This window comes from Melospiza georgiana, chromosome 1 (genome assembly GCF_028018845.1).
Source record: "Melospiza georgiana isolate bMelGeo1 chromosome 1, bMelGeo1.pri, whole genome shotgun sequence".
In the NCBI taxonomy this organism is placed as follows: Eukaryota; Metazoa; Chordata; class Aves; order Passeriformes; family Passerellidae; genus Melospiza; species Melospiza georgiana.
In genome coordinates, this window is record NC_080430.1 from 65,295,177 (window position 1) to 65,316,635 (window position 21,459).

The following is a 21,459-nucleotide window of genomic DNA, read 5'->3' on the forward strand; positions in this document are numbered from 1 at the left end:
CCATTCCTTCTGTGCATCAGCAGGGTTGCAAAAGTTTTGCTGATGACAGCTTGTGAGCAGAGCCCTAGCCTCAAGGAATGAGGGGGTCTGTAGGAGCTGAGTGTCTGGGAGAGTGTCCTACTGTTTTGAAGCAAGTGGTTCCCAGAGACTTTATGGGAACTCTCATGAGTGTGCTCCCTTGTCTGGATGTCCTTGTCCCTCCCCTCCAGGCAAGCTAGGCTCCATTCTAGGCTACCTCCCACGGAGCTGCTGTTCCAGTGGCAGCTACACACATGGTGCTTCACAGTCTTTGTTGGGTGTTGCTGCTCTCCATTTTGCTGGGTCTTGTTTTCTTCCATGAGCGTGGAGCTCTCAGGCAGTAGGTCTTTGAAAGCTAAAACAGAATGAAGGAGCAACTGTCAGTACACAGAAGAAATGTAACCAAAAGGAATGAACATATTAATGGAATTCAACCACAGCAGTGGTTGAATTCCATTAATATACAACAATTAATAGTTAATTGTTGTATATTAATTAATACTATAAACAGCAGTGTTTATAGTATAAGGTCCCTTGTTTCCAAGTCACCATTTCTAACTCCTTTGGAATGCCTCTGCCCAGGGCAGTTGAATGAAAGTATTTGTAAGAATGTTCTAAAAAAAATGAAGATCCAAAATGTACCAGAGGACAAAGCAATGTAGCAGTATACTCCAGCATCCCTCTCTGGATGTCAGTGACAAGGAATAAGAGAGAAACCAAAGACTCACCAGGGGATCAGAGCAAGTCCAGACCATTGGTGCTGGGTGACATAAAAGGAGATCTGCCAGAGGAGGAGTTTTGCCTGTCCCCTTTGTTTAGGCATTTGAATGGCTCCTCCCTCAGGGATCTGTGCCTGGAGCTGGGTACAGAGCCCATCAGACCCCTTCTAATGTGAATCAGCAGAGGCTGTTTATAGAATAAGTGGGCAAGGAGTTCTCAGTTTGCTCCACTGACCATGTGAATCATTTCTGTGCATAGGCAAGGCAATGTGCATCCAGTGCAATTAGCCCAACATCCCAGACCTTTAGGCCATGACACCTGAACTACAAGATGTCAGGGTAACACACAGATGCACTGACAATCTCTTTGGGATCATCACTCAACAGACCAATCTCCAAGCTGATCCCAAGCTGCTGAGGTGGGGAAAGGCTCTGTGAGTGCCAGTCTCATCAGGGAGGGACAGAAATGATCTCATATCCTGAGGCCACATTCACTTTTGCAGTGAGTTTTGAGGAAGATACAGCAGTAGATGACCCCTGATGCTCTGTCAGGCATACATCCATGTGGTTTTGTGATACCAAAAAGAACTCCATGGTGATTAGACTGCTGGATGTCATACGTGCTTGCTGGATGATGTGGAAAATCGGGGCAGGCTTTTGGAGGAGGCTTGAGAAAATCCCCAGACACAGTGTATGGAGCAAAGGCCTCAAGAAGGAAGGAGACAGTTTTGGGAGCAAAATGGGTGCAGTCAGATGGTAATTTGGAGGCCAGGAGTTCCACAGTAGCTTCATCTGAAATGCCTCCAATACCATGAGCAGAGCTGAACTGGCAGAAACAGAGACAAGCTGTCAATGCCTGGCTACAAACCAGCTGAACACAAAAGATTTGAACTTGTTAGAAAAAGGGAAAACTTTCATTATGCATGAGTCAGATTCAGGTAAACTAAAATAAAACCAGCGGTGACACTTAAAATATATTAGGAGATTTTTTTTTAGAGTGAAGGAAGGGAGAAGCTGGCAAGTGCTAAAACATGATTCAGGATGGCACATATTCAGAGCAAGTAGTCAGGAAAACCTTATCCTCTGCTGAATAACTTGGTGAAACTTTAAAAGGGAAAACAAAGAATAACCAATCAAGAAGAATCTCATAGTATAGCAAAAGAAAAAGAAAATATGCATTTTTTATGAAAGCTAGAGGTCTAACAAACAAGATTACTTTAAACAGAAACTTAATGAGAAGAAGACAATTGATCAGATGCTTTAGAATTGGGGTACAAGGCATAAAAATACAGACAGAGGAGGCAGAAGCAGTAGAGAAGTGGTAAAATATATTAGAGAAACCTTTGTGCCAAATCAAAGTAACATGCTAATTTTGTTTACAAGCAGCTCAAAACCTAAATAGCCTGACATTTCTGGCCTAAGTCAGAAATATGCCATATCATATTAACATTAAATCAAATGTCTGTATCTATTACATGCTGAGGGAGATCGGAGTTGCTGACAAAGCAAGAAATGAAACAATAGCAGCAGGTATCAATTTCCTACTTGTATATTGGATAACTGTCACACAGGGGATTGATGCTGCATAAAATGAAAATATTGTTTCTGCATGAAAGGGCATACAAAATAAGGAACTTTTATATTAGCCCAGAGCAACATGCAGAACCTGGTTCAAAATGCCCCTGCTTAACATACTTAGGGAACAAAACAAAACAAAAAAAAGCCCAGACTACAATAGAATTATGTAAGAACAAGGAACTTTGTTAGAAATAAGCTAAAATGGATGCCTAAAGGCTAAAAAGTTTGCCCGGTGGCTATTTAAACAGAGTGTGTAGGAATACATTTTTTCTCTCCTCTGTGTATGGACAAAGACTTTGGAAAAGAAAAGCTGACACAGTTAACAGCAGGATAAAGGAATTTATTAGAAGCAGAAGACTTTCTTCACAAAATAGAAGTTGTGTCCAAAAACAGAAAATAGAAAGGATCATAAACTCTGGCAAGTTAAATGAAAACCACAAGGTCATCCATATAGAAACCCAGCAACAATTTCTGAAGATATGAAGGTCCATCAGTAAGGAGTCTGAAAGAAATTAAGGTACCGTGGGACAACAGAAGAAGCCTTCATGGGAATAAACTATTAAAAAAGGAGGGTAAATGGCCATTGTCCACATTTGAGGGAGGTCTCTAGAGATGCTTGAGGGGGCTTTGTTCTTGGGCTCCTGCTGTTTAACCTATTTATAAATGAACTGGAAAAGAGGGCATATGGTGAGAAGACAATTTGGTGAAGGCACAAAGTTATCACACATAGTAGGGGTGAGTTGCCTTAACTCATTTCAGGCTAGATGAGAATTCTGTTGAGGTGTCAGCCCATGTCTGCACTCATCTCATGCTCTTTGAAAGGCCCGGAGAAAGCCCAATGACCATGAGAGACATCAAAGGAGGGAAGAAAGGCAGATCCATATCAAAAGGTCAGGAATGTACAGATAGGGAACCAGAGGAGGAGCTGGCGGACAGTTGTCACTGATGCTGTGCTGGCAGACTTCAGAGGAAAAGGGAGTGGATATAGGCACCATGGTCACCAGCACTCTTCATGAGGCTTCCTCTTTCTTCTGCTGGTGATGGTGGGGGAAGTTGATCAGGAAATCCCATGACTCAGTGGGACCACGGATGGGGAAGGTATAAAAAAAACCCAAACAAGAAGTCTGGAAGACGCCAGGAGAGGGGCCACAGCTTGGCACAGTTGGTGTGTGTACATGGCTGGGTCCCTGGATGGCACATAAGGGTCAGGGTATCCTGTGAGGCTTGCTGTCAGCACAGGCTGCTCCCAGGAGTAGCTCCTGACTTGCATTCCCTGTAGGCCATGGAATCAACTAGGAGTACAAGGTGATCTACTGGGATCCCTAAGTTCTTCCAGGGTAAGAGGTCCCATAGAATGTGTCTAGGGAAGTTGTACAGGCAAGAGAATAGAGAGAGGAGATCCAGGTGGAGTACACATTTCCACAGCATGATTTGGGGGCAGACACGCTGAACTTTAGACCTCTAGTAAAACAATGCCCAGCTCGGTGTAGCAAGGAGATGCAGGATCCAAGAAGGACCTCTACAATGCAGGGACTATATGGAAACTACTGTTGCAAAACTGAGTAGAAATGTCAGGAACAATTATCTGCTCTTTACCTTCTGGAGAAGCAGCAGGGATGACTCCACATGAAGGGCAAGCAATGTACAGTACATTGAAATCTGCAGATTTTTCTCCAAGATGTCACCAGGGCTGGTGAGACAAGCACCATCTACCAAACTGATGAAACTGATGAAAAAATAGGATCCAGGGATCTCTGTTAAAAAAGAGATTTCAATGTGTATCTCCAGTGGATACTGAAGTTTGAATACAGCACCTTGGGCTGCTTGGCTACCTGACAGCTCACTGCCTGCTGCTGCAAACAGCAAAGATGCTGGACTAGGTGCAGCTTCAGTACAGCCTTATCCTGATTCTTACAGTCTTGTGTATAGACTTGTGATAATCTCTTGCTCCCTTCTTGCCTAAAGGCAACTCCTAAACTCCCAGGTCAACACTATCTAAAGAGGTTTCTGATTTTGGATGCCTCCATTTTGGATCTGTTCTTTCGGTCGCACTTCAATTTCCACTTGAGTATGCTTAATTCCTACTTTGACAAACAGGGCTGGCACATCTCAAATGGCTCACTCCAAAGTCCAGGCATTTCAGAGGACTGCCTGTTTGTGTATAATTAATTGGGTGTTATTTATTGCGCTGGCAACAGCAGACAGTCTGTAGTACAAAGCTCTGTGCTCCCCACCAGGTCACAGCTCCAGTGTTTTGGTTTCTCAGTATTGCTGGATCATTACTGTTTAAATAGCAAAGGCGGTCCCTGACCCAACATCTGCCATAAAGGGGCAGAGAAGAGAACTTGTCCTTAAACTTTCCTGACTCCAGTTTGTGAGTAATCTACATACCTCTCATTAGCAGCAGCCTGGGAAGTCTCAGTTGCTTTTACTTGCTGGTGTGGGCAGCATCAAGATCAAGGCATGACAGGAAAATAAACACTGTGGCTGCAGCTCTGCTGGGCCCCTAAAAATACAGGACTGCTCTGCTTTTGTGGCTGTGGATTCTTCTGTCACTGTTCCTTAGCTGACATTGCAATGTTACACACAGTATATTATTTTAAAAACAGTTGTCTGCTAAAACGTAGAGCAAAAGGCTTCCAGTTTTGCTTGCTGAACTGAAGCAGACAATTTTTATTGCTGCACAGGAGATTAATAATAATAAATAAACAACCCCCTTCACCAGAGACTTTACAACAGACATGAAGCACGTGGATGGACCTTATTCACAGCAGGAGCTTAAATGAGGTGGGAAAAATGATATTTGATAATCATATCCCAAATACAGAAAAATCTGTGCCTTGAGAAAAATGTTAAATGCTGTTTTGACACCTTTGTCTTAACCTTTAAGCCTTCATTGTGGAGAGCTCTGTATTCCTTGTAGAGACCTAAGGTTCTGGTTTCTTAAATGCTGTGCTTCCTGATAAAGCACCCTGGAGAAAACACATGAAATAAGCATTCTTGTATAATTTGCAGCCTGGAGTGAGAATATTTTGCACACACTGGAGTGAGAAATCAGGAAAACTACACTACACTAGGGATGAGGGATGTAGTACCTACCTGGTTTGAGGAAACAGGATATGATTCCAAGCATTTCCAAGGCTCTGTCAACACTGAAAAAAATATACAGTCTTGACTTTTTAACCTTATCCTATGAATCCATCCCACATCCTTGTGCTTCTAGCCTCATTTCCCACAGAGAATGAAATTTCTGTGATCATGCCATCTGGCTGTCTATCAGCCAGTATGTTCTGAACCTGCTTTCTATCAAACTGACAGAGGGATCAAGGCTCAAAGAGAATTAAGTGCCTATGAAATTCACGAAAATCAGCAGCTGGGTCAAAGATGAGGATCCAAATGAGCGCCCTTGCTAAGGGAAAGGTGGGCAGGAGGCAGCAGTTTTACACACTGCTTGCTAATGTCAGTCATCACGTGTGCAGCTCTGCACTCAGCAGATGCTGCTCCTTCCTCAGTGAGATCAAGGGCTCAGGGCTGCTGTGGTGAGTGCTGCAGGCCAGGGGAGGAGAGCAAAAGGCAACAGGACACACTGCACAAAGGCAGGTCTCACTAGGCCCACAGAACAACACATTTAATGATAAACTTCCATTTATTCACGTAACTGCACAGCTCCTGCAGTTGCTGAGGGCCCTCAAAGATGTGGATGTGTTTCTCATGGAGAAGGCTGACAGACAATCACTCCCTCTTCACTCCCACCCCCAGACCCGTGCCACAGAGCTCCCATTGCTTCCACTGCTCAGTGAAACTCAAAGCAGGTTCTAGGGCTCTGGAGACAATAGATTTGATCTTTGAAACCATAGAAAGGATATTAAAAGTTAGGATGGAAAGTACAGCCCAGTTCAAAGTTTCCCTAAAGAAAAAAATCCCTGCCAGGGAAAATTTAGAAACCAAATTATTTCTCCTTCCCTAGCAAAGGGAGTTTCAGCTTTTGTTTTTCATATCTTGCTCCCCTGCTTCACGCAGCGTGCCCTGGAACAGCAGCTGAGCTTGCAAATACTTCTGGAGGAAAAGGGCTGTTTTGCTTGAAGTTATGCCTGTCCTGGAGGGAAAACCCATGTGTTTTTAAGTCCAGTATTTTAACTAACTGAGGAAGAATGTTGCTCAACATCACCTTGGCAAGTGTGTGTGTGGCATGTACATTTCCCAGTGCCGCAGCCTGGCCCTTTAGGATTACCTTCATTGCACTTCTGTGTGGGCAAACTTGTGACCCCAGGCTCAGGCTTGCCACAGCCACCCTGGCTGCTGCTGGCCAGGCCACCAGGGGAAGGGCTGGCCCACAGCAGGGGCAGGAGCTTGCTGTGGTTTGCTCATGGGGTTTCCTCATGATGAAAAGGGAGACAGAGAAAGGTTGTGCCTCTTGGTGGGTTTATGAAGGGTAAACACGTAGCTCTGCAGGACTCACAGAAAGAGGCCCTTGGGTGAAAGCTGAGTGCCCTTCTTGGAGATGGGCTTGATGTGTGACTGACTTGTGGGGGCAGAAAAGTCATCATTTTAGTGAAGAACAGATGTGAAATATATTAACTGGAGCCCTCTTCTCTCTAAGATTTCCTTCAGCAGCCCCCTCCCCTTCTATCTTCTCAAGGACTCTATTATTTCACACAGGAAAAAGTGATTTTCTCTCACTCTCAAGAGATCCACTGGGTTTTATATTTCACTTGTACTTTCTCAGTAATTGATTGAGGTCCTGGTCCTTGAAACCAGAAAACTTAAAGAGAAAAATAAAGCTTAGAGCCTGTTATATTTACCATTATGGTCAATGAAGATAGAAACAAAAAGCTTTAAAAATAAGTGGGCTATTTCAACAGTGAGGCCCCCATGAAATTGCTGTTTGACTTTCTTCACAGAACCAGAGTGGAGTTTCCAAAAGTGTTTCCCACCCACAGCATTTACTCATCTGATTAGGACTCTGAGTAGGACTTTAGCATGGTGAGGACTTGTCAAACTGACTTCTCCTCACAAAGTTTTCTAGAGGTGATTTGGATTTAGGATGCCCAGACTGGAGTGGCTTCCAGAACCCTGGTTTTCAAAAGGGGCTGACCATCCATTCTCCACCCATCAAATCTTAACCCCCCTTCTCCTAAATAGCTTCTCTCCATCATGATCTCAGTAGCCTAAAGACAGCAGCCACAAGCGTTTTCCAAAAATAACATCAGCAACTTTCGGTTTCAGGATTTGTAAATGCTTCTGTAATCGACCTTGGACTTCCTCAAGAATTCTCAAGGGGTAAACAGCTCTCACAGATCACAGGGAAAGGATTTCCCCTCCCCCTCCAGATATCTAGAGGGGATGTCCAAATGGTTCCTCTTCTGGGAGCTGCCTTGACTTTTTCCAAGATGAAATTTTCCAGCATATAATTTGTAAAGTTATGTCACTCCAGATGCCTTTTTTTTGTCTTGAAAATGACAAAATATGCCGAGAAGAGATAATGTTCTACCTCATGTGTGCCTACCTGCAGAGTTAAATGTGTAACTCTACTGAAACGCAGTTTGTTTGGCTCAGCCATGCTGATAATTCCTGTTTTGCCCCAAGTTGAAGTGTTCCCGTGGTGCTGTGACCTGAGGTCTTAAATGTGGTTTCAGAAATGTCACATCATGAGGCCAACCTTTGCAAACAATTCTAACCGGTGCTGTTAGAGCTGCAGAGAGAAGGCTGAGAGGGGATTTTGAGCTGGCAAGCCCTTTCCCCTGACATTTTGTCACTCAAGAGAGATTCACTGAGTGCTGGTTTTGATGGCCTTCACACCAACCCACAGCGCCCCTCGGTCAGACCTAACTCTGTTCAGATCAGTACAGAGGGGGAGAAAAAGTGAAAAAAGGGAGATGAGTTCCTACCACTGCAAGTGCTTGCAGAAATGGGAGTGACCTCACAGATTTAGGGGGAGGAGCCTTGGCTCATACATGCAGGGATTTTCCCTATGACGAAATCCTCAAGATAAGTCTGGGGGATTCCCCAGTCTGCCTCCAGAAATATCACTCTAGAAGCAGCCCCAGCTTCACTCTGCTCTCACAGCCCATCCTGCAGAGAGGCACGCTGTTGCTGCTCTGTCATCTGAAGCACAAAAGCCATGTCTTTGGGCGTCTGTGCTCTGCTCATCATCCTGTGCAATGGTAAGTGGGCAGCCCTGCAATTTTCCTTCTTTCATCTTTGTTTTGAAGGGATATTTTTGGGGAAGGATTGTGTAAGCAATCTCTTTTAAAGGTGATGTGTACCTGTGCTTTGCAGTTTGGTGCTTGATCCGTGGGACTTCTGTGATGATCCCAGATGTTGCTGTGAGGTGTGCTGAGGACGTGGTGCTGCCCTGTAAAGCTCTTCAGGACTCCTCAATCTCCTACCAGACAGCGTCTTGGTATAAAGTAAGAAAAATGTCTAAGTTACTTGAGCAGTCTGCTTTGCTTTCCTACCTGATACTGGCTTGTCTTGTACAAAATGAGTTGTTTTCTGCAGACGAATCCTCCCATTAGTGCAGCAGAGAGAAGGCAGCACTGCAAATCTTTGAGCTGACCATGGGGAACAGGCCTTTTCTGTGTCACTGGAAATGGGCTATTTGAGCATGATTCCCTGAATTGCTCTCGGCCTGCTTTTCTATCTAATTATTGCTGGCTTCTGTGGATCAAAATTCAGGTGATGCCCCATGTACAACCTGCCAAATACTACTCCAAAGAGGAGTCTTCCAGGATTTTTTTCAAAGCAAAAAAATGGCATTTAAGCCTCTCAACATCAGTGATGTTGCTCTTGTTTAATCCCCTGAAAACAGGAGAGGATTTTTTCTTTGAAATAGAAGAACTGAAAAAGTACTCGCTATTCTTTAGGAAGATTTGACTAGTGGGGTGGGCATAAGGGCAGAGTGTGAGCAGAAGGCAGATGGAGAGCTAGAAATTCTGAGTTATCTCTTTGCAGTCATGAAGTAAAAATTGCATCTTGACTGCTCTGATTCAGAGTTTCTGTCTCCAGAGCAGGAGAGCCCTGCTGTGTACAGGAGGGGTTACAGGAATCAATCAGCTAATGGGTAGAAAAGTCCCACTCAACATTACCAATTTCTAAGAGAGGTAGAATTGCCCAGTGGTGGAGGAGGCGGCTGTTGACTGTACAGCACCGTAAATTTGCACCTCAGTGCAGAGCTTCAGCTTATGGTGTGAGCCAAATTAATGGGGAAAAAAGGGAAGGTTTTGTTCTCCTCCATTCCCCCCTCCCAGCCATACACTCCTGCTGCTTATCATGGGCCACTCGTGGTGGTTCCATGCTAAGCAGCAGGAGTGTATGGCTGGGAGTGTTGTTACCTCTTGTTGCCTGTTAAGTCAGCTCTCTGTTGATTGTTATAATAGTGGAAAATCAAACTGTGAATAAACATTTTGTGGGTTACAGAGTTGAATTACTTTCGCATGTGATGGTAGAGCAATGGAAGGGAAGAGGAGAAAACCTTATTTATGGGTGTTGAAAACCGTTAATTTATCTCTGCCGGAACCTGAAGCCACAGCCTTGGCTTCTCAGCAGTTCGGTCAGATTCAGTTTTAAACTCATTTCCTACAGTAACCAACAAACAGTGTTTGCCATTAGATACAGCTTCTGAGGTTGAAACTTGCAATGCACCTGACTTTCATTGCTGGTACAACAGTGAGCATCTGCCTACAGACCAGATGGCAACTGCACCTCACAGGAGCTGTTGTGAACATCTGACTGCCAACCCACCAAGTGCAGCATCTTCTTCCAAACTGTTGAACAAAGCACAGGTGGTAAACAGAGAGGAGGGAATAATGCTTTCGGTTGAATTTTACTATGGGATTTGGAATATGAGTCAACTTATTAATTTTTTGTTTTCTGCCTCAAAAACTCGATAAGGATCTATATTTTCCATCCAGATATGTGCTAATTATTGAAGGCTCCCTTTCTCCCAGTGTCTGGGAAGGGCAGAGAGCCATGGAAGGCAAACCATGCCATCTGGTGGACCTGGAGGAGTTGAGAAGTGATAGGGGGTAGGGAGGAATAAACAGAGAGGCTGACTGGACCCCAGAATAGTCTCCCCCATAGCAGTGTTGGAAGTTAACAAAAACAAAAACAGGCTGAAGTGTGGGGATACTCCAGAAGCATGTGCTTCTCCAAGTTCAGTGGGACCTGGGAGGGCCAAGCAGTAAACAGAAGCCAAAAGCCATTCCCTGATGAAGAAGTACAAGGAAAGCCTATAAACCCAATTCTGTGTTGCCTCGTAGCTCTTTGCAGTTCCACCTGGACACAAAATGACTGCACATACACAGGAGGATGGTATTTGATGATGCCTTTTGTGGGGGCCCTCTCTGGTGCTGCTTCCCCTTGCAGCAGTCATGCTGTCACAGTCTAGACTACCACTGCATGTCCCCTGCCCTGTCCCTATATCCCTCACTCCCTCCATGGTCTCCTTGCTCTTCCTGCTTCAGCTGCTTGGCTCAGGAAAAGACTGGTTTTCCAGTGTCCAGCATGACAGAACTTCGCACTTATTTTCTCTGCTGACACAAAAAGTAGCAAAAGTCTGGCTATTGTCAGCTCTTGGCACAGTCCTCAGGGGCTGATGGCACCAGCCATGTGTGGATGGCAGTCCTCTGTCTGCTTGTCCCACGAGAGAGATGGGAAGTGGGGACAGGCAGGAGGTGACGCCAGCCCAAGCCACAGTTGCAGCCATATTAGGAAAAGCAGAGCTCCAAATCCAAAAAGCCTGACTCTCCATGGGGAAAAGCAATCTAGGCTCAGTGTGTTGTGCTGAACAAGCAACACCTCTGCTTATGGGGCTGGCTAAATCAGCAGCAGCTTGGAGATCTTTCTCCTCCCCTCTCTACACTTTGGCTCCGTGCTGCTGTCCCCACTCAACGCTGCAAAGGAGGGTGAGGGAATGGTGGAGTGTGGCTGGGCTACCCAACACAGGTAATTACTCTGTTATTTAAAAACAACTACTGAAGGATTAATCAATAAACACCACATATAACCCCAAAGGACTAATTAAAAGGTAATTCCAACAAATTGTATGAAATTTCAGGCTGTAAAGTTCAAGCAGCTGTTAGGTGAAATCTTTTGTATGAGGTCACTTTGAACTGTGAAGTAAATGCAAGCAATTAACCTTTGCTTCTGCTGCTTTAAAAAATGATGGTGGCAATGTTATGGTGCTGCTTGTGCAGCTGTTTGCACAGGGTGAATGTTATGTGAGCAAACCACTCCCTCCCACAGGCACCTCTGTGTGCTCAGACCAAAGAAGGGCCAGTTTGTTACAATCTGCTAAAAAAAAAGGTTATAATTTAAAAGTATTTGCTGTGTAGAGAAGTAATTTTATAATGGAGTTAATATTCTGGTGTCAAAATCCAACTGGGTGTAAAAAAAGGTTTGCATTCAATTCCTTTGCTTTTGCTAATGTCTCATACTGCAAAAAAAAAGGCATGGATGTGTTTGACCTGCTGTGCATCAAAGATTATTGGAGCTAATTATCCTCATGCAGGAAGTCACCTGTGTAAGTAGATCTGTGCAGAATCAGGACCACAGTCAGTCAGCTCAGACAAAATGATTTTTACTTAAAACTATATGAAGTAAGCTGGCTGAACACACTGGGGAGAATGTAGAGCACCAAGTCCTCTTCCAGCCTGGTGCAGCTCTCCTTCCATTCAATATGAGGCCATGGAAAAGAATTTGTAATTATGACAGTCTTAAAGTGTGGTATGTTTTTAGGAGTGCTGGGTAGCCTCCATGCCATAAACCCATATCTGAGCAGCGTGGAAGTTTGCCAGCTGAGAACTGAAAACTAGGTCTTTTTTGCCTAAGCACTGGGAATTGTCTATGGAAATAGACAATTTGAATCTCTACAGCCCACCTACTGGACAAGAATCTGAGTAATAAAACTTTACTTACCTTTCTGCCTCGTAGGGCTATTGATCGCTGAATAGTTTCTCTTTGTGAAGTGCATTGAAAATGAGAACCACTTCATAGACCCTCATAATTATCACTTTATATCCAGTTTGAAAATCAAGTTTAAACACACACAAATGAAGTCCCAGTAGTTATTACACTATTTTCTTCATGTGATAGCCAGAAGAATCCTAATCTAAAATAAATCTTGAGGATAAGAAAAGAAATTTGTGCTTCAGTGGAGAGAAATCTGTTAACTTTATAGCACTTCCTTAAAAAATATAATATCATGGCAGAATAAGAGGGGGAACTCATATTACAAAATAAGAATAAACAGTTTAGCCATATCATATTGACTGCACCTTCCTTCAAAGGAAACTACTTTTGCTAAAAGTGCATAGCTGTGATATATTAGCTTAGGTAAATATTTGCTAAATTACTTCAGCCGAATTTCTAACCTACGCAAAGAAATGCAGTCCAATGCTTCTCAGACATCTATTCATCCCCAAGTAGCTTCTTCACATCAATGATTTAGACAGGAAGGGACCAGTGGAAATGATTTCATGACCAAAACAATTCTTTTGTCTGACATGAGCTAAGGCTGGATGCCCTTAGCTAAAAAAAAGAAAATCAAACTACGGCCAAATCAACTAAACAATAGTTTAGTGTTTAGTCTGTGTGAGTGAGTCAAAGGGCTTTTCCAGCTGGCTCATGTGTCACACATAGTTCCTTCACTGTTGTTTTGGTGTTGGGTTTTGGATTTTCTTTCCTCATCTCCCCTCTGTTCCCCCACGCCTTTTTACAGCACACTCAAAGTTCACTCACATGTGCCCACAATTTTTATGTCTGTTATTTTCAAATTTAACTTTGGTATCTCTACATGACACTGTATAGGAACCATATGGATGCTCCACTAGCACTAATCAAATGTGGAAGCATTTTTTTTGTGCTGAAAAATACACCTATTAAGTAGTTTCAGCTCAGTTGTGTTTCATTATATGTTGGCTATTGGGCATTGCCAGAATTCTATATATTTTGCTTCAGAAAATAAATTCCTTCTGGCCTAATGTAGATTTTTAGCTCTCTATAGCAGTCAGAAATTTCAACTTGGCCATTTTGCCTGGTATGATTTTAAACAAAACCATTTTTGCAATTATCTCACCCTCACCAGAAAATAATCGGATGTTAATATGTTCCACCTTTAAACTGACATCAGTTTTGGAACTCAAAAATTTTTGCTGAAATAAAAATTTTCTTTTATTGGAAAAGCAGTTTATATTGGCACTTTGATTTACCTGGAAGACAGTGTACCACTTTAGTGTGGGAAAAGTTTGATGAGAAAAGTTATTTAATGAGAGCAGAGAACATGAGTTAATGTGAGAACTGCTCGCCTGCACGTGTTCATGATAAAATTAAATATTAATTGATTAGTTGGGTGCAAGCACTACAGCAGGGGTGAATTGCCATTTTTAGGGTATTGCCATGTAATGCTGAAGCAGTTTTCAAAACAATAGCTAAAACCTAGCCAGCTAGAACTGAGCAAAATGCTCCTCCTCATTCCATCACCTTGTTTTTAGTTCTCTGAAAAAGAAACATTTGCTGAAGGGCACTTGAATTTTGGGGTCCTAATTATTCTACCTATTTTCCATAATTCATACAGTCAGAGAACAGAAATATATCAGCTCAGTTGTATTTTCAATCAAACATATCCCATTTTAATATCCACTGTTCTTACCAAAAAGCTCCAGGCTAGGAGAAACTTAATAGGAGTCAGTCAATTGACTAGAGAGTATCTATGGACAAATCACAACCTCTTTAGAACACATGTTTCTAGGATTTTGAGAAGTAGAATAATTTTCAATTAAACTCACTAAAACCTGACAACTAGAGCTCCTCAAGGCTTTGTCCAGTTTAGTCTTGAATATCTCAAAGGCTGGAAATTCCACACCCTCTCTGGGCAGCCCATTCCAGTGTTCAACCACCCCTACAGTAAAAAGGGGTTTTCTTTTGCTTAAGTGGAATTTCCTGAATTTCAGCCCGTGCCCATTACGTCTTTTCTTGCCTCTGAAGGCCACTGAGAAGAGTCTGCCTTCAGTTTCTCTAGCCCCCTGTTAATCAGGTTGAATCAATACTGATAAGATGATCCTGAGCCTGGTCTCTTCCAGGCTGAACCATCTCTTCCACCTTTTGCTCGTGTCAGGTTCTCCAAGATATTATCCATCTTTGTGCCCCTTCACTGGATTCCCTCGGATCTGTCTTGCCCTGGGGGCCCAGCACTGAGCCCAGCACTCCAGGATGTGTCTCAGCAGGGACTGAACAGAGGCTAAGGACCACCTCACTTCAGGCTCTGCTGAAGATATTCTGCCAGGTGATCTTTGAGTCTGCCACAGACATTGCTGAAGGACAGTACATTAAATATAAACTCACATTTCTTCTTTTTTAAAATTTTCTTAATGCCTAATTTTATGCAGATAGGCAGAATTATTTTGCCATAAAGTCCCCCAGCAAAATTCTGGGGGAATTAACCCCCAGCAGACTGCATGCCAACAAGGCCATTTTTGTGAAAATAGATTTAGTAGAATTTTCTACCTGTCCCCACACAAGTCATCATTTGCCTTTTGAATTTTGGTAAATCCATTAGCAGCAAACATGGGAGCAGGAATATGCTCCTTTTCTCCTCCATTTGGAGATGGGGAGCAGGGGAAGCTGGTATGATGCATTTTGTTCAGCAGTGAGGTGTAAGGGACATGAAACACAAATGAAACGTGAGAAGAAAAGATTTTTTTTCACTGATTAAAGGAGAGGATGGTCTCTACACAAGTGGATTGCTGTCTCTGGCAGTGCTTGCTTTGATCCTGCTAAGCTTGTGTGGAATTAATTAGGTAAAACCCCCAGCATTTACCTTGGACTGTGGTATCACCTGGAGGACACTTGGCATGAATTAGAGTTGGTTTATCATAGAAGCTTGAGCTGCAAAATGATGTGTCCAGTGAGAGAGTCTGCCAAGTAATTCACAGGAGGTGGCAAGCAAAGTGGCATTTTTGTAATTTTAATTAGGTTTGGGGTGGGAAAGAGGTTATCTTGAATAGAGCAAGAGTCAGAACAATGACCTTACTGAACATCTCATGGACTTCCTTTTATACAGCTGGGATACGAGGATGCACTCTGCAAATTTGCTCAGATGTTTACTTGCTATGTAGAGAATTTAAAAAGGGAGAGGGCGTTTTGTTTTGTTTTTTTTCTATAAGATAACAGGAGATAAGATTGCTGTGGAAAAAGGCTTGGTTCAGGCATCAGAGAAAAGGTTGCTGTGACCTCTGAGTAGGGGCAGATGCACTGCCTGCACAGGCTGGAAAAATGCCACCAGATGTCTCTGCAGCCTAAAAAATGTTGGGATGCTGCTGGGCACTCAGCACGCCTGCAGACTGCCTTGCCTGCCCTCGCCCTTCAGTAAAGAGGAGATTTAATGGAGGAAGAAAGGCGTGCAAACCCTGAATTAAACCCACACATGACCCCTTCCTCCTCCTCCTCCCCAAACTCAAGGATCACAACCCCCATGTGGGTCACCAGTGGTTTCACAGCAAGTGAGGGAGCCAGATTAGGCCACAAAGTAACTTTTTCTTCTTGTTTTGGGGAAAAACATGTTGTTAGTGCAGTTTCATGACACCACTTTGCCTTACACAGAGCATGTCTAAGGCAAAATTCTGACAGTCCTGTCTGCAGTGTCGCCATCATTGTGTTTGCAGCTGCAGCCAAGCACCTTAAAAAGCTTTGGAGGCAATAATCAATCCTAGCCCTCACTGTTCCCATGAAATAGGAAAGTTCAATCATTTACCCAAAATCTCACTTGGAATAAGTGCACGGTCAGGCATGGACTTAATTGAGTCCTCCCTTTTAGGAGCAGTGCTGATTGCAATTGCATACAGAAAGATCAAAGTGTTTTCTCATTCCCAGATCTCAGCCACAAGAATCACACCACCATTTACCGCCCAGGACACCAGTTATTTATGCTGCCAGTAAATGAAAGGAAGAAACAAAACCAAAAATCCCTAAACAAATCTAATTTTTTGTGAATAGCTCAGACCTCCTATCTGCAATTTAGGGCAATGCAAAGGGTAGTCAGGCTGGTTCCTTTTATTGCCCTGTGGGCAGTTTTACATTTCACTGAGGAAGGGGGTGGTAAGGGAAGGGAGAGTGGCAAAAATTAGATCTGAGGGAGGTCAACTATATCCACTTAGCTGCTATTGACCTAGTTGTAACCCGAGCTGAGCCCAGCCTGGGTATTGGAATTCTCTGGCCACATCTCTGACAATGTGCAAGGCCTGAAAATACCTAAATCCCTGTAGCACAGTGAAGTACCTGGGGCCTGAAAACCACCATACATACTGCTTGTCTTGTCGCTGCTTAGGGAGGAGTGTAGTAAGAAAGAGAAGCTGGGGTAAATTTACTAGGGGATTAAGAGGAAGATTCTTCCCTCTTTCTGGGTAAAGTGTGGAAAGCCCCAGGAAATTACTGCTCTGTGTTTCAGTTGATGCACTGAAAACCCCAAAACCTTTCTGAGAAAGAATCTTTACAATTAAGGAAATTTTGTGCTTTAGTCTCATTCCTCAGTTCCTGAAAAGTTCCCCAATTTGCAGCTTGTTTTGCACCACTTTAGGCTACAAAAATAGCAATGTTGAAGGGAGTATCAGACCCTTACTTCTCTCCAGACTCCCGAGTGTGCTTTCCTCCTGCAAACACATGAAAGGGAAACCAGATACTCCTAGCCTCAGTATGAGAAAGTTGTGTTAATTTTAATAGCTTACAGTGTAACTGTTATACCCCAATGCAGTAGCTATGCTGATAGAAAGTAAGCACCAACATATGACCCAAAAATGTGTCTATTAAAATAAAATAATAATAATAAAAAGCCTTGGCTTACATTAGTTATACATTTGGCTGAAATGCTGAGCCTTGGACTCATGAGCTGGCTCTGGCTCTGCTGGTCCACAGAAAGATTGAATTCATTACTTGGGAAGCCTTTATGGAGGGCATGCTGCCTCGAATCCCAGGGAGCAACTTGGATGAATAAGAATGGACACAGGCTAATTCAAACCCTTCTTCCACCTTTCAAATCAACTTAGTGATTTCTCTCTTCTTTGTGGTTCCCAGCCAATTGTCATTTTCAGTGCATCCTATCGCCCTGCAGTATGAACTGTTCTGGGAATACACTTCATTCCTCCAGCAGCCTCTCAGCAACGCCAAGGAATGTAGCTCTTCTGGTTACAATTAAGAAATTCAACACACAAATGCTCCCCAAGTGCACCAGAACCTGCTTGTGACCTTCATACAACTGAATCTGAAGGAGTCAAAGCAATTTTTTGTTCCTTGGTTCCAGTCACGAGAGGAAGGGAGGGAAGCGGGGTTGGGGGAAAACTCCATTCCTCCAGAGAGGCAGCATGGTTTCAGGGGTCAGCTACATAAAAACTGGCACAGGAAAGTGCAGTTTCCACGGCTGCATTCCCACAGGGAGCTCTGGGCTGCGGAGCCACTGGGAGGATGCCAGTGCTTGGCAGAGCCCTCGTGCAGTGGCACACTTGCTGGGTCAGCAGGTTTAATTGTCACCACGGCATGGCAGAAGGTGTGCTGGCAGCAGTGGAGCCTTCCTGCCTGCTGCCGTGCTCGTCTGGGCACCTCTGGTCCCCAGGGCCACCTCTAAGCACCAGGGTAGGGCTGCCTTTGCTGCCTCTGCTCCACCCCCATGGACTGTGTCCCTCGGTCTGAACTCCCCTGGGGCCTCTGCATGGGCCCACTGAGAGCAGGCTCTGCCTTCTGTCATGTTGCTGTCCAGGTGTGAGGGGGTACCAGCCGCTGGTTTTTCTGGGTCTGGATTGAAGGCACTTGAGACAGTAATTCACGTTTGGACTCAAGTGTTTATTATTTCTTATCAGTAAAACAGTCTCATTACTGTGAGTTTGGCAGCTTTTCATTAGCAAGGCACAAAATGGCTAACAGTCTCTTGTTACAAGGTCTTTTAAAACTAAATTATCCAATTAAGAATTGACACCTAGATTATTTTCCCTTTTAACCCAATAACTGAACCCTGAAAGCATGCAATGCAGACTTTTCTGTCCAATTACAAAATGCCACCCAAACCCACGAAGAGGAAGGAAGAAGCATGAAGAAGAAACCCAGGAGAACACCCTGTGCCTTCCATCTTGCTTCCATCCTCCACATACTAAAAACCCCAAAACCTACATTTCTCACCAAGTGACACACCTACACTACTCTCTATAATCTATTTCACACTTTTGTGGGTTCTAGTTAATCTTGAAGTCTAGGAAAGTTTCTCCATGAATAAGGGTCAAAGTCAGTGCACTCCAGAGCAGACAGAGAAATATTCCCGGTGCCCTGGGTTTCCACACAGGTGAGGCAGCTTAAGAAGTTATTACAGAATAGTTCCATAATTCCTATTTATAGATAGAGTCCATTTAAGCAAAACCCCATATACTGTTGGATTGCAAGCATGAACATATTAAATGGATTTGTGGTTGTGCTTCCTCCTGCCTCTCCTCAGGCTCTGCATTTTCAGCCATAAGCCGTCTTTAAAATTTTCTTTACCCTAAAACTGAGGATGACAGTGTTGCTCAAGAAGAGAAATATATTTGTGTTTTCCAGATGGCTGGAGACAGCGAAGGAATAGCATGGGAAGTCCTTGATATGGAATCTCATTTTCCACAAGAAGCTGGGGGGTCCTTGGAGCTCTCCAATGGCACCTCCTTTTCACTGAGGATCAGAAATGCGACCGGCCGAAGCAGCGGGACGTACAAGTGCACTCTGGGGGAGCAGAACGGAGAACGCAATCTGAGCAGCACAGTCACGTTAAAAGTAACAGGTACAGTGCACAGCTTTGACTGTCCCATGCTCCATGGCAAGAAGGTAACAGTTTTAAAATATTTTACAAACACCAGATCAATATAACCCATATTGCTTTACATTTTAGGTTGCCCTGGAATAGAAGAGGACAAACTAAAAAAATACAAAAGCGAGCTCTTCATGCTGACTTGCCTTGGGATTTTTTATTTGCTGCTCATCTTCTTTACTTGTGTAAGTAATTATCTTTCTCATAAGCAAAGCAACAATACCAACCAAAATACCCCCACTCATTTTCTTTGCTAGAAAGATGAGCAAGGAACAGCTGGTCTGAAGTTGGTGTCTGTACTTAATTTATTATTAAACTCAGCTACACAAGGATGGAGTTCCAAAGAGAGCAAACTGCACTCTGATCTAACTCGGTTTAAACTCAAACTATCAGTTATTTTCCCTCACTCTCACTGCTTATTTCTGCTTCCAGTTACTCTGTGTAAACTACTTATCAGTTTAAGGGCATGGCAATAGGTTTTCTGGTTTAGTACCTGGGAACAGCATTTGTCCAAGATGGAGGCACAGACCCCTACAAGCCCTTCCCCACCTGTGGAATTACTTTGTATGGTGGCATGATGGACATGTCCAAATCCTTTTTGCCAAATCCAAATTGCTTTTTGCCTCAGTTTCCACACTGGTAAATTGGTGTCAACCCCATTTCAGATGAGCATTTTTGTGAAGTCATGTCTTTCTTGTTGAACAGACACTTTAAAATACATGGAGAAAAATCTAATTGGGGAGTTTATCCATACCTTTGCTGCTGGATGGTAGTTCTGGGAAAGGAAGGGAGAGAAGGTACTTGGGAAGCTCACTCCACAGAAGAAAAATTATGCTTTGGGTGCAGTGGCAGTGAAGTCACCTGGCTCAGAGGTAGCAGGAATCTTGGGCACCAGTACAGTGCATCACAGGCTGCATTTGTAATAAAAACAAAACCAGAACCAGCCCCAGAATTTTGGGAGGTCAGATTTAACTTTTGCTGCCTGTTTCAGACTTGCCTCCTTGTTTTGCTCCTCAGCAGATGAATCATAACTGTTGATCAGAGTGTATCTAATTAGCTGTGCTAAATGTAGCTTTCCATGTATCTTCAGGGAGCAATTAAATTTATGCCTGTCTCTTTTTTAGATTGACAATTCTGTCAGTAATTTGTGCCATTCAGACGAAAGTTTGATGAGATAAATCTTGTAGGAATTTGTTAGGATGGAAGCATGAAAGCAAGGATATCACTCAGAAGAGACAGATGCCTCATGTTCTTCTCAGTGTCCTGAAAGAATTTCAGATCTCTACAGAAATCTCTCCTCCCCTTACAAAAAATAACCAGTCCCAGTTTTGGTGGTGCAGTTATAAAAAGCAGGGCTGTGTAGTGAAGATAACTCTCGCTCTGGTGGAATTACGTGTATCTTACTTTTGGGTGAGGCCCCGTCTCAGATATCAACCTAGCTTTCATCAAAATTTAATATTGACCTGATCTCACAAGTGAGGTTCATTATTTAAAATGCTTGTTAAGTTCTTACAGCCTGCCTTGTCCTCTTCTTTAGTGAAGATTGTGCCTTATCTCCACCAAACTCAACAGCAGCATTCACTTTAGAACTGGTTGGCAGGACTGGGGCTTTACTTTGACAATTTGATGAAAATATTTCAGGCACTGGCTTGCATTGAAGGCAGGTGGAAGCACACTTGCAATAGCTTGATGCAAGGCCTGTTGAGATGAAAATGTGAATCAAATATAAAGTTTCTTTTTTGACTGAGGCTTTTGTCCTATAAAGTTAATTGATTTAGCAAGAAACAGCAGCTTTTATTGGTACTGGGTGCTTCCAGTGACAAACAAATGGGAAAGGTGTAATCAGCTAGGGTTAGCAAAGAGAAAAAGGAAAATCTTCAAAAGTTTTTTTTCTAATTGCCTTTCATAGGAATTCTCAATTTTAAGCTTTCCTTTGTGTTTTCTCTTTTAGACATGTCTAAGAAAAGAGAGTATGTCTCCCAATTACCAAAAAACCAGACCAGATATGAAGCACATGCTTACCCTCATCAATGTACGTGAAATAACAACTTTCCAGCATTTAAACAGCGACAGCACTTGCAAAAATGAGTTTACTTCAAGTTCTGTCTAAGTTGAAGTTGATGGCACTGTGGACTCATCAGTAAACACAAGCTGGATGGCTGAGTGGTATGGAGAGGAAATAAATTATAATATTAATGGTCTCTTCAGAGATTATATGATGATAATATGGTCTCTTCACAACAGCCTGAAAGTACAGGTACCTTGTCAGTGATCTGCTTGTGCTGGACAAGCCTTCGACAATCACTTATGCACTACGGTAACTTTTGA

General features: G+C 43.3%; 1 protein-coding gene across 1 annotated transcript; it reads left to right on the forward strand.

The window, feature by feature from the left end:
• Window positions 1-8,408: 8,408 nt before the first annotated feature.
• Window positions 8,409-21,241, forward strand: CD83 (CD83 molecule). The gene is made up of 5 exons (XM_058039494.1): window positions 8,409-8,479; window positions 8,595-8,725; window positions 18,888-19,104; window positions 19,213-19,316; window positions 21,083-21,241. Exons 1-5 carry the CDS (start codon window positions 8,437-8,439, stop codon window positions 21,239-21,241), a joined length of 654 nt encoding a protein of 217 aa, XP_057895477.1. The 5' UTR covers window positions 8,409-8,436.
• The last annotated feature ends 218 nt before the right edge of the window (window positions 21,242-21,459 follow it).